Source organism: Mustela lutreola, chromosome 13, assembly GCF_030435805.1.
Source record: "Mustela lutreola isolate mMusLut2 chromosome 13, mMusLut2.pri, whole genome shotgun sequence".
Classification (NCBI taxonomy): Eukaryota; Metazoa; Chordata; class Mammalia; order Carnivora; family Mustelidae; genus Mustela; species Mustela lutreola.
In genome coordinates, this window is record NC_081302.1 from 77,532,073 (window position 1) to 77,545,092 (window position 13,020).

A 13,020-nucleotide genomic window follows, 5' to 3' on the forward strand; every position below is an offset into this window, starting at 1 on the left:
GGGGTGACTGGGTGGTTCAGTGGGTTAAAGCCTCTGCCTTCGGCTCACGTCATGATCCTAGGGTCCTGGGATCAAGCCCCACATTGGGCTCTCTGCTCCTCAGGGAGCCTGCTTCCTCCTCTCTGTCTGCCTGCCTCTCTGCCTAGTTGTGATCTCTGTCAAATAAATAAATAAAATATTAAAATAAAAACAAAAACAAAACTTTGGTTAGAAAAAACTTGATTTCGTGGGAAAGAGACTACTTTAGACTGTGGCATTGAGCCAGCATATAGAGAGCCAGCATATAGAGTAAATTGTTCATATCTCACTTTAACTAGGCCCTTAGAGTTTTTATGAAATATTTTTATGGTGCTCTCCCATTATCCTTCCTTTTAGATTCCTCGCTGATTTTTCCAATTTGTGCGTATTTTTCTTGAAGACTAATCAACTCTAGCCTATTTCCTTCTTAGCAGACATGGGTGGTTCTTTTGTGACCTGGTGATAGATGAGTAAGTGAGAGATAAAAAGGGGACTTTTAAGGGTGTCCTGTACACTTCTAGAAGCTGCCCAGACACTCAAAGTGTCAGGGTTGGTGAAGGAGCCGGGATGGACAAAGAGGCCAGGAATCAGGCCTTTAGGAGGTGAGGGGAAGTTGACAGATGACCACAGAAAGAAGGAGGTTCAGGGTAGTATGGCCAGACCTTAACAGCTTTTTTGACTGAGGGTGAGTTTTTCATATGCAAAGCAAAGTGTAATGATTTAGAAGTGGCTGCAGGGAGCTTAAAAATGCCAGAGGCTGAAAAGATGGGGAGTTTAGAACAGGATGTTGTTCTGGAGGGAACAGCAGAAAGGGTTGAGAAAGAAGAAAATCCCAAGGATGAGGAAGGAAATAAGGAACAATAAACGACTCAGAGTAATAGAGGATGGGAGAGTGGGGTTGGGAGGTAGACTAGTATTTTCAGGGATGAGGCATCATTGCACTGAGAGGCAAAGTGAAAGGTGATTGACTTCAGTTACCCCAGCCTTGCCTAGACCCGTCCAGCGGTGGAACCATCTAAGGGTTCTGACCATGACTTGGTTTGTCTCAGGAAGATAGAGTAGACAGCTGGGAGGTTTTGCAGTGAGCTGTGTCAGTGTCGGGAGTGACACACAGACTTCTGGTGGCAACAGGGGATGGGGAATGGTGTCACGGTCTCTTGGATCTGTCCCTCATGGGCAAAAACCACTGGACACACAATACCAAATTATCATCAGTTAAATGTTAACGCCACATAGGCTAATGCAGTATCTCTCAGGACTCAAGGCTTTCATTGTTCTTAAACATAAAGGGCTTGTTGGAGGCTAATCAAATCCCTCAGGACCAGTTTACAGAAGAGAAGTGGGGAGTGGCTCTTACTGCGTTAGTATCATTGAGTTTGACTTGAACTCCAAGAAGGAGGTTTAATAAATTGCCTGTGCATACATGTAATGAAAGGTCGAACCATCCTAGGAATCCAGACAGTCTTGCTCGAGCAGCTGCACCTTACATCTGAGGCTCCTTACAGGTCTTTTTGACACCAAGAGTGAAATGAGTCTTTGTTTTGACTGTACCTCGCAAATCCACATTTTCACTAGTTCCCATTCTGTTTGTACAGTAACTTTGCAAGAGAAGATGGTATTCCGTTTTCCAGACCAGAAAATCAAGGCCTTTTTGATTAGCATAGATTGAACATTTTCTCACATTTTTTAACTTTTTGACTTCTGTTTTTATAAATTGTTGATTTCCACACTTGGTATTTCCTTTTATATAAGCTCTTTATGTGTTGAAGCTGTTAATAGTTTTTATGGGTTTTTTTTTATACCTTTTCAGTGATTTCTAATGCACAGAAACTTAATTTTATGCAGTCATAACTGTAGCTCTTCTAAAATGTAATTTTTTGTTCTTTTTATCTTAGACTTTGCCTAAGTTTTGTTCCTAATTTGTTGTCTTTTATTTGAAAAATGTCAGCTGTGATATCTTTGGAATTTATTAAATGTGCCTTGAGTATCTAAAGGTAAAATATTGCTGGCCAGGTCTTCTCAGTGTGTGTGATCGCTGAGCAGCAGGTGCCAGTTGTGGGGCAGGGCCTCCCTGGGCAGGCTGCTTTGTATGCAGCTGGGCTGCTTGGGGACTGCCTGCTTTGTGTCCTGGGCCTGCCACTTCCTGGTGGCATGACTTTCCCTCTCTGATCCCATTCCCTCATTTGGAAGATGACAATAACAGCGTCACAGAGTTGTTACAAAGAGCACCTGCAACACTGCCTGTGAAGTCCTTACCTTTCACTTTCAATGGTGTGATGTCCAGTGCTGGGTATAAAGCAGTTCATGTTAGTGACTGGTTTTCGGTGATATTTTTTCATTTGTATAGTTACAGGGAACATTTCACAGAGTTACAAAATCTCTCTTTTAGAGACTATCTGGATTGAATAGATCATTTGTGATACTGATGTTTCCTATACCTGACTGCAGATCAGAGTCCCCTGGAGGAACTTTGGAAAGTTCCAGGTTCCAGGCCTCACCTCTGACTGAATCCCTAGGATGCAAGGCCCACAATTCTCGTGGATCACTTAATATTGTTGCTTTAAAAAGAAGATCCTCATTTGTCTTAACTGTATTTTCTCCAAGTTTAGTCATATTTTTGTGAAAGATAATCTGTTTCTTGTACATGACTGACAATACCAGACGTTTGTATTTAGTTCTGATAGAATATTGGATATTTGTTTTACATCTAGTTTTAATCAGGTTATTAATTTTGAAGTAATTCTCTAATATATTTTTATTTTTAGAACTTTTTGACAACTACATGCAGCAAGATGCCCATGAATTCTTAAATTACCTGCTAAATACAATTGCTGATATTTTACAAGAAGAAAAAAAGCAGGAGAAACAAAATGGCCGTTTACCTAACGGTAATATTGACAATGAGAACAACAACAGCACACCAGACCCAACGTGGGTTCACGAGATTTTTCAGGGAACACTGACAAATGAAACCAGATGTCTTACTTGTGAAACTGTAAGTATGTCATCAAATTTTGTATAGAGCAGATTGAATTCATTTTTATTAAAACTTCTTAGAGATGGAGTGTGAGAGATGAACATGAAGGTTGTAATTTCTTAGGTGTAGCATAAATGAATTATCGAAGCTGTACTTGCTCTCGTACTCGGTATGCTCTGTAGTAATGCTGCTTATAAACAGTGAATACCTGAGCTGACTGAAAAATACTTACTGTGGTTTGGACCGTAGTTCACCCTTGAACAACAGGGGCTTGAACTGCATGGGTCCACTTATTTGTAGATTTTTTTTTTTTTGTATACGTATAGTACTGTAAATGTGAGGGTTTTAAAAATAATTTTCTTAACGACACTTTCTGTAGCTAACTTTATTATAAATACATACTATGATACATACACAAAGTGTGTGTTAATCAAGTTTTATATTATCAATAAGAGTTCTGGTCAACCGAAAGCTCATATAGTTAGCTTTTTGGAGACTCAGATGATTTTCAACAGTGGCAGCGTGGGTAGGAGGTTTCGGTACCTGTCACTCCCCCTGCATTGCTCAGCGGTCAACTGTATTTGTTTTCATTTCTGTGTAAGAGGCCATAGAGTCATGTTCTGGAAATTGTTCGTCTGTGTCTTACTTAAGTCCATAAGAAACTTACAGGTCAGGGAGGTACATTAATTTGTTTTCCCTTTTCCTGCAGTTATGTTTATTGTTGATTGTTGGAATAAAAACTAAAGCATACTTTGTACACTCAAGCAGGGGGAAGTACCCACTGCTGGATACTTCTTAAATCGGAGCAGTAGGGAAGAAGCCTAAAAATGGATTTTATGTGGGGTCAGATAGCCCAGTCCTTTCGTAGTATCATTACCTTCTTAAGACATTTACATTTTTAAAGAATTTGTCCTTTTTAAAAAAAAATCTAACATTTCTCCTAATGAATTTATCTGATGTTTCCTTCTAACTGAGATGCAAGTATGCATTCTTGGCTGGAGTGATTCAGTTAACGTGTCTTTCTCAGGGTCTCACGTGTGGGCACACAATATCTGTCTGCCTCTCGTTGGTAAAATTTTGATCTCTCATTCAAGGTGTTGTTCACTTTCTCTGGTTGATAATGTCTTGTTCTTATGCCTTGGTAAAGGCAGTCTGTGGGGAGGCACAAATATATTGTTCACCAGAATCTCCCGCAACATTTAGCATCCACTCAGGTCCAGTCCTACTATGATGTTTCTACAACTAGTCTTTAATAGCACAGAAGAGTAGCATCAACCATTGGAAAAGAGAATTCACAAGCAAGAAAAATAAGACAGATGTTTTATGGATGTTTGGAAGAATAGCATGGTTACTTGTTTGTCTAAATCAGATAAACATACCTAGTATGCTGAGTGAGGCCAATAGGAAATTGTATTTTTTAATTAATGGACTTCAGAAAAATTGAGTAGAAAGTACAGAAAGTTCCCAATTCTCTCTCTCCTTTATTCCACTTTCCCCTATGATTCATGTCTGGTTTTAATGAGGTACATTTGTTGCAGTTGATGGACTGATAATGATACATTATTATTATTATTATTTTAAGATTTTATTTATTTATTGGACAGAGAGCACAAGTAGGGGAAGCAGCGGGCAGAGGGAGAGGGAGAAGCAGGCTTTCTGCTGAGCAAGGGGCCAGATGTGGGGCTCGATCCATTCTGGGATCGTGACCTGAGCCGAAGGCAGATGCTTAACCGCTTAACTGAGCCACCCAGGCGCGCCATGACACATTAACTAAAATCTGTAGTTCATATTTTTGAGTTCAGTCTTGGTATTGCCTGTTCTGGGGTTCCATCTGTTTTGAGAAATGTATAATGACACGTGTCTGTCATTAAAGTATCATACAGAGTAGTTTCACCCTTTGTTTCACAAATTCATCCCTCCTTCCTCTCCAAATCCCTGGCCAACCCCTGATCATTTTACTGCCTCCATAGTTTTGACTTTTCCAGAATGTCGTATATTTGGAATCATAGAGAAGTAGCTTTGTAGCTCATTTCTTTTTTTCACTTAATTATATTTCATGATGTGGATATCCTGCAGTTTATCCATTCACTTATTCACTTATCCATTCACCTGCCTTCCAAGTTATGATGACTATTGCTTTGTCTGCTCTGGGCCTTGTGCTTCTCCATATAAACTGTAGAATCACACAATATTTAAAAACTATCATTGTCCACAAGATAGTGTGCTGTGATTTCAAAGGGGATTGCCTTGACTCTGTAGATGAAGTTGGGAAAAACTTTGTCTTCACAGTCTTGAGTCCAAGTGTCCATTTACATGGACTGTACATTTATCTACATCTTCTTTGATTTAGAAAGAAATCATCTTGTAGTTTTCATGTTGATCTTGTACATATTTTATTTTGTTATGTTTGTATAGATGAGTGGGGTTTTTTTGTTTGTTTGTTTTTGGCTCTAATGTAAGTAATATTGTAGTTTCTTTCTCTCTCTCTCTCTCTCTCTCTCAAAGCAAATGGTGACTGTTTTGGTTCCACCATGAATTAAAAGATAGAGTCTTTAAATAGAACTATGACCTATACCAATTAATGATCTATTGACTGTTGATTATGCATTGATCTGTTTAACGATAATCAGGCATTTGGAAAATGATAGTTGTCAGTAGTATAACTTTAGTTAATGAAGGACACAGTAGTAATAAATAAAATTCTTTTGTGAAAATACATTTTTATTGGTGACCCTCTCTCACATCAAGTGAAAGAGGTATAATTGAGTGTTTAAATATATTAACGTGTTGTGAAGATGTTTTTGGGTTAGAGTAAGGATTATTGCTCACTGCTGCAACCATTAGTTGATTGTAGTAAGAGTTTGGGCAATGTTTGATGGCAGGAATTGGTCTCAGTACTCATATTTATTCGATCTAACCAACTCCATTTGTTTTTTAACACAAGTTTTGTAGATCTTATAAAGAAGAATTTTATTGGAGCTGAGTTCTAAGTAAATATATTGTCCAATTATTAGAGCAGTGTTTTGCCTGGAATCATAGGTACAATCAGAGAACTTGACAGTTGCTTTTGATGCTTATGATGGAGTTTGGTCTGTGTTAGAAGATATGTATAATTCATCCTCTTCGATAAAACAGAAAATAATTAAATTTGTTTAGCATGTTGAGAAATGCAGTAATAGGTGAAGCTGGCAAAGTAGATTTGGGAGGGTTTGGGGATACTGTGATATAAGGTCTTTGAAGTTTATGTTACAGACTGAGGATGATGGGAGTGAGGATTAGATGGAGAAAGTGATATCACCCATTCTTTTTTGCTCAAATATTTATTAATTTTATTTGTAATGGATGGATAGTGATCCTTCCACCCATTCCTCGCTCGCTAGGTCCTCCTGTGGTCTGCAATATGTATTTGCAGATAGTCTCCCAAGAATTAAGGGTATGAATTGAGAATATTTCCTCAAAATCTCAATCGTCCTCTTGCAGACTCAGTAAATGATCATTAGTACCATGCCTTTATCAAGTTCAGCTAGAGGAATGAAATTGAGAATTTCTCAGAATGAATATATAGCATTTCTTCATTTAGTTTCGTACAACTATTTGAGTACCAACTATGCCAGGTAGAAGATGGGTAGAGGTTGGCGGAAGATGAGTAAGACCTTAATTTTGATCTCAAGATGCTCCCAGGTGAGCATGCAGGCTTCCAACAGATAGGTAATTCCAGTACAGTATGTTGTAGTTCAAGTAAGCATGAGTCTGTGGGAGTCAGACAACAGTGGAGCTGACCTATCGAGGTGTGAGTGGGACAGAGTTGTGCAGGTTCAGAGTGGGCTTCCTGGAGACAGTGTTCATATGGCAGATGTTAGTAACACAGTGGCTAATGTCGCAGTTGGTAGAAGATTGGGTTTCTGTAATGGCACCCTCTTCTTGTGTTCTTCTGTTCTTTGATGCTTTCTTCTGGTCCCATTCTTTTTCTGCTATTAATCCTTCAAATGTGGGCTTCCTCCAGGCTTTTGTTTTGGGCTGCTTGTCGCTCTGCCTTGGGAGGGTCATGTTCCATTTTGTTATCGCCTGTGCTAATGACTCCCCACCCACATCTCTAGCCTATAGGGCTTTACTGAGTCTTCCACATCCTGGGTGTGACCTGACCTTAGAATGGGGGAGTCCAGCAACAACCAGACGTGTTTACCAACACTTTAAAGAGTTAAATACTGCCCCACTTGGTAGTTTCCCAGTACCAACAGAACTGTAAATCCAAACGTAGTAACTCAGATATATCCAGGTGATCCAGAACAATCGTTATGTCAAAGTTTGTATGGTATAATAAAGATCAAAATCTAAAATGAAGACCCCTGAAGCCGTGCCTGAGAACCACAAACCTCATTTTGAGAAACACCAGACTCTCTAATCTTTATTTCTCTTTAGCCTACACATAAGGCCCTGCTCAGTCTGGCTTTCGCCTGTCTGTCCCATAGTATCCCTTGACATCCTACCCTTCTTCCTCCCAAAATGGGCTGATTCTTTTTCCTTAGCACCTCACGTTCCCTTTCCTCTCTCTGTGAGAGTCTTTCTTTTTCTCTTTTTCACTGAAACTTTTGAGATCCAGATCATTTCCCTCGTGGTGTCCCTAGAATGTGCATACATGGTACCCATAGCTACTCCTGTTTGCGTAAGTACATAGCATGTACAGCCACGTAATCTGTCACAAGTTAATGATGCTGATCTTAGAATATTGATGCGCCAGTGAAGCAAAAAGGCATTTACTGCACTGGGCTTATAGCCCTTGTGTGTGAGAGGTACAGTCAAGAGATCTCCTGTTGTGTGCTAACCTTAAGCATAGAGTCTTTGAAGGGAAGAGCTAGGAAAATTGATGTCTGTAGTTCTGTCCTAATCCAATTCAAATGAATAAGTAATAACTTGAATTTTTTAAAATCAGATGAGTTACCCATAATTCAAACAGAACTTTATGTTAGATTTTATTTTTGAAGAAGAAGAAGGATTAAAGGAGGTCATCAATGAAGACTATAATTTGGTCGTCAGTGAAGATTGTAATTTGGCATTTTAGGTAAAATTATTTCCTTGAATAATAAAACAGCACAGGTGTGATGCCCTTTGCCAAGTGTCCCCATTTCGTCTTAGCCCGTGTTTTTTTTTTAAGAATTAGTATATATGGGCAGTTTGTTTCTTGTGTCACCATAATACCAAGGTTTTGGAAAATGATGTGATTTCCCATCCTCATCTTTGCCGGAAAGGGAATCAGTCACAGGTGGACTTTGCTGTTTCGCCTGTACGTGTGTTGAGAGTCCTTTACTCAGTGTCCTTTTGGATAATCCGGATCCAGTAGATTTCTTTTGAACTCATGGAAGATGAATTCTTCATGTACTTACTACTACTAATAGAATGAATGCATTTAATTCTGTCACTTCAGAACAATGATTTACTGACAGTTAAAGAAATCAAAGGTAATTCCCTATTTTTACAGATAAGCAGCAAAGATGAAGATTTTTTAGACCTTTCTGTTGACGTGGAACAAAACACATCGATCACTCACTGCTTAAGGTAAATGGAGAGTTACTTATTTTGGAAGTTTAATGAATATCTTTGGTTTAGAGTACTTTTAAATGAATACACAGTTTTCTGGTATAGACTAAATAAATTTATCTTGAATTTTACACAGGGGTTTCAGCAACACAGAAACTCTGTGCAGTGAGTACAAATATTACTGTGAAGAATGTCGCAGCAAACAGGAAGCACACAAACGGTAATGTAATGTTTTTAAAATTTGGTAGTAGTTCTCTGGCAGTGGGTCATGTAGATGGGCTTTCCGCGCTGAAAGTTATGCCTGAAAATCTATAGAGTAAAAATGCCTAGTTTTATCATTAAGTAATTAAGACTCACTAAATTATTCCTGGGTAAGCAACAGTCAGCTCTGCAACCTCCAGTGATTTTCTCCACTTAATGAAATTTTTTAAGAATCATCAACCAGGGGCACCTGGGTGGCTCAGTGGGTTAAGCCTCTGCCTTCGGCTCAGGTCATGATCTCAGGGCCCTGGGATCGAGTCCCGCATCGGGCTCTCTGCTCAGCAGGGAGTCTGCTTCCTCCTTCTCTCTGCCTGCCTCTCTGCCTACTTGTGATCTCTGTCAGATAAATAAAGAAAAAAATCTTAAAAACAATAAAAGAATCATCAACCAGTACAGTTAAAATACTTGACTTTGGAGCTTGCATGCTTTATGTAAACTTGGTCTTGGTGAGGAGAAAGAGTGGGGAAGATCCTTTTCCTCGCCTCTACTGTCGCTTCTGCTAGCCCCACCTAGGATCTTGTGCTCTCTCTCATTTGGTATTTGGTGTCGAGGAATGGAATCGCGTCATCACCATTCTTATTATTTTACTTTTTATTTTGGAACAATTTCAAGCTCAACGAAAAGTTGTATGAACAGTACCAAGAATGCTTATTTACCCAAAACCACTCAAACGTAAGGTATGATGTCCTGTGATCGTGAACACGTGAGTGGCTTTTCCTGCCAACAGGGAAGTTTCCCTATTGCCATAGTCACCCCCCTGGGGCAAGTCACGCTGTCATGTTAACTGTTCTAGTAGAAGGTATTTCGTTAGCACGGATGTCCCAGTACTGTCCTTTCTGGAACAAAACGATCCAGTTCAGAAAACACGTTATCTTTAGTACTCATGTCTCTTTTGTCTTTTTACATTTGAAACAGTCTTTTCTTGGCTTTAAAAATCTCGACGCTTTTGAAAATTATAGATTTATTTTATAGATTGCCCCTCTTTGGGTTCATCTCAAAGATTGCCCCTCTTTGTGTTCTTATGATGAGGTTCAGGTTATGTATTCTGGTGGGCATCTCACAGAGGTGATGCTCTATTCTCATTGTATCCTCTTATCCATGATTCCAATTTGTCTCACGTGTGGGGTCCCTCAGACCACTCCTGAGACACACTGGAAGGACTGGCGAGACTCTGCATGTATGGTCAGGCCCAAAGCCAAGACTTGTTACAGGGAAAGATGGCAAAGCATCTCCGCAGAGCAGAAAGCCAGAGGAGCTTCCAAGAGTTCAGTGCCATGGAGTCCCGCAAGACACCTAACCTCCTTCAGTACTGAGTAGGACATAGGGGAGGTGTCGTCCCCCCCGGAGGCTCATTATAGACCTAGTGTTCAAGGTTGTAAACTGAGGGTCAGACATGTAGGTACCCTTCTGTCTTCCAGAATTCTAGACCCTCTGAAGGAAAGGAGGTGTTGAGTGTAAACCATATTGTTTGTCCAGACAATTTAGGCCTGTTGAGACACTCCCATCATTTAGGGAATGGTGGGAATACTCCTCAAATCCAAATTCTCGTATGTTAACCAAGGACCGTCCTTGCCAGCAGGCCTTTCCAGAAATAGTCTGAGGCCTGCGAGATTAACACTTTCCTGCCTATCCAGTTATCCAGTTATCCGGTGCTGTTCTGTTAGAGCACTTGACCGTGGTGATGTCTCCCAGAGGTCTTCACTATTAAGCAATGGTTTTTTCCATTTATATAATTCATAAGTATTTTGAGATTGTAAATATGCCCATTCCTCATCACACTTCTAATTTTTTTCATTTTCTAAATCTCAGCATGGAATCAAGGATTTTTTTTTTTTTTTTTTTTAAATTCAGTGGGTAATGCTCCATTACCATTCGACCAGTGGGGGCCCCTTCAAGCTATCACCCGTGTCTTTTTGGCATGTCCCATATTCTTGAGTGACCCTTCACTTTGTAGCGTAACAAGATGTTCCGTGCTCGTCTTGTACTCTCCTTGCCCTGACTCTGGTATCAGCCATTTATCCCAGGAGGCCTGCTTTCTTACAGGAGGACGATGATGTTTAGGAAGCAGGACTTTGGTATATAGGTATGCTCACTGATACCAGGATGTCTGTGTTCCTGAGCCCCCTAGTGAAAAGAGCTGGACGGTGTGTGTGTATGTATGTATGTACTCCACACATGCTTACGTCTACCTGTCTATATTATCATGGATCTGTCTATATTGAGAAACCATGAAGTCACTATTATATCCACAGTTTCAGCCGACACCATAGGGTTCATTCTAGTTTTGTCCTTTATAATATTCATAATTTCCTTCTGACAGTACAAATTGGTTCCCAGTATCCTTCTGTATTTACTTACTTGGTTAGTGACCCTGTCCATAATTGATCTTACCCCTCAACCGCTATGCATGCACACAACTCCATATTGCACAGACATGCTTTCTGCTCTGCTCAGTCTTCTCCTCTCTGCTGCCTGCCCAGATGTCTACCCTGGAGGGCCCTACCTACCTAAATGGTTACACTGAAACGTTCATGAAAGGAAGAAGAACTTAGATTTTTAAATGACTATATTTTTATTTGTATTTTGGACACATGTATCTGTTTGGAAGGGAGAGGTTTTAGGTGATGGGCCCAAATAATCAAAACAGAGTACTCATTGTCCCCTTCTATTAGTGAAGACAATTAGAGTACCTCCCCTAAGTTTGGTTATGTCATGGGGGTTGATAGATTAACCCTGAAAATGTTGTAGAAGGTGCCTAAGACTATCGGTTAAGGAAAATAGAGTTGAGGACTAAGTGTAGCTCAGAGGAGTGCAGTGACAAACTTCTTTGGCTCCATGGAAGTAAGTGCATCTGTGAGCATGAGCTGATCTTCGTCCAGAATCAAATAGCCAGACATGAGTAATTAGAAGTTGTCTAGCAACTCCAGCTGCTTGTTTCGAAGACATCCATGTGATTTTAATATAGTATTTAATGGTAGATCTTTTGTTAATATGCATGGGAAATATATATACTCTGTCAAGAAATTCGAAAACACAGATTAAGTATAAATCAGTTAAGAATCGTTATTTATAAAAGCATTGTTAACATTTTTGTGCGTATCCTAGATTTTTAAAGAGTGTATGTGTGTACATGTAATTCTTGACGTGGAATTGAATTCTATGTACAGTTTTATAATTTTTTCCCTGTATAAATTACAGACGTGTCAGTGAAAGTATACTTTTACATCATTCTTCAGAGATGCTGCATAGTACTTTTTATATGGGCATGCCATAATCTACTGAGTTTCTCAATCTAATAGTTTAGATTGTTCCCTTTTTTCACTGCTATAAGGCTTTGATAAACATATTTTGTATGTATACCTCTACCCATACACACTTTTTCACACAGGTTTTAGGCTGTTTCTATAGGATAAATTGTGTGAGGGTTTATGGAAAGATAGCAGTACAGAAATCATTTTCTACTAGGATCTAGTGTCAGCCCTTCTGATAACTTGCATTGTGATATTGGGCAAGTCATTTAACCTTTTGGGTCTCACTTGATTAGTTGCTATCTAAGATCCCTAACCAGCTGTAGAAGTCTATAGTTTCTAGTCTCAGAATAAAAGAATAAAATAGTGGATATACAGATCATCATTCTAATTAAACAAAAATCATTTGACATTAAAATGTTTCAGTCTGGGGGTGCTGGGTGGCTAAGTTGGCTAGGCACCTGACTCTTTATTTCAGCTCAGGTCTTGATATCAGGGTTATGAGACCGAGCCCCCCCCCCCCCCCCCCCCCCCCCGTGGAGTCTGCTTGGGATTCCTCTCTCCCTCTCCTCCTATCCCCCTTCCTGCTTGCAAACATTCTCACTTTCAAGTAAATAAATAAATAAATAAACAAAAGGTTTCAGTCTGAAGGATAAAAACCACATGATCACCTCAGTGGATAAAGAAAAGGTATTTGATAGAATTCAAAACCTGTCTATGATAAAAAACCACTCAACAGAGTAGGTATAGAAAGAACATACCTCAACATAATGAAGGCCCTCTGTGACAAGCCCACAGCTACCATACTCAGCGGTGAAAAACTGAAGAGCTTGTCCTCTTGGATCCAGAATAAGACAAGGATGTCTACTCTTGCCTCTTTAATTCAACATAGTGTTGGAAGTCCTAGAGCAGTTAGGTAAGAAAAGGAAAAGAAAAGAAAGACAGCCAGATGGGAAAAGAAGTTAAATTATCTCTGTTCAC

General features: G+C 39.6%; 1 protein-coding gene across 3 annotated transcripts in view; it reads left to right on the forward strand.

The window, feature by feature from the left end:
- USP12 (ubiquitin specific peptidase 12) overlaps positions 1-13,020 on the forward strand; it is a 106,458-nt gene that overhangs the window by 76,137 nt on the left and 17,301 nt on the right. For all 3 annotated transcript variants that reach the window (XM_059144800.1, XM_059144802.1, XM_059144801.1), the window contains 3 exons: positions 2,784-3,013; positions 8,472-8,548; positions 8,667-8,750. In XM_059144800.1, the coding sequence (XP_059000783.1) occupies positions 2,784-3,013; positions 8,472-8,548; positions 8,667-8,750 (391 nt within the window). The remainder of the gene's footprint in view (positions 1-2,783; positions 3,014-8,471; positions 8,549-8,666; positions 8,751-13,020) is intronic.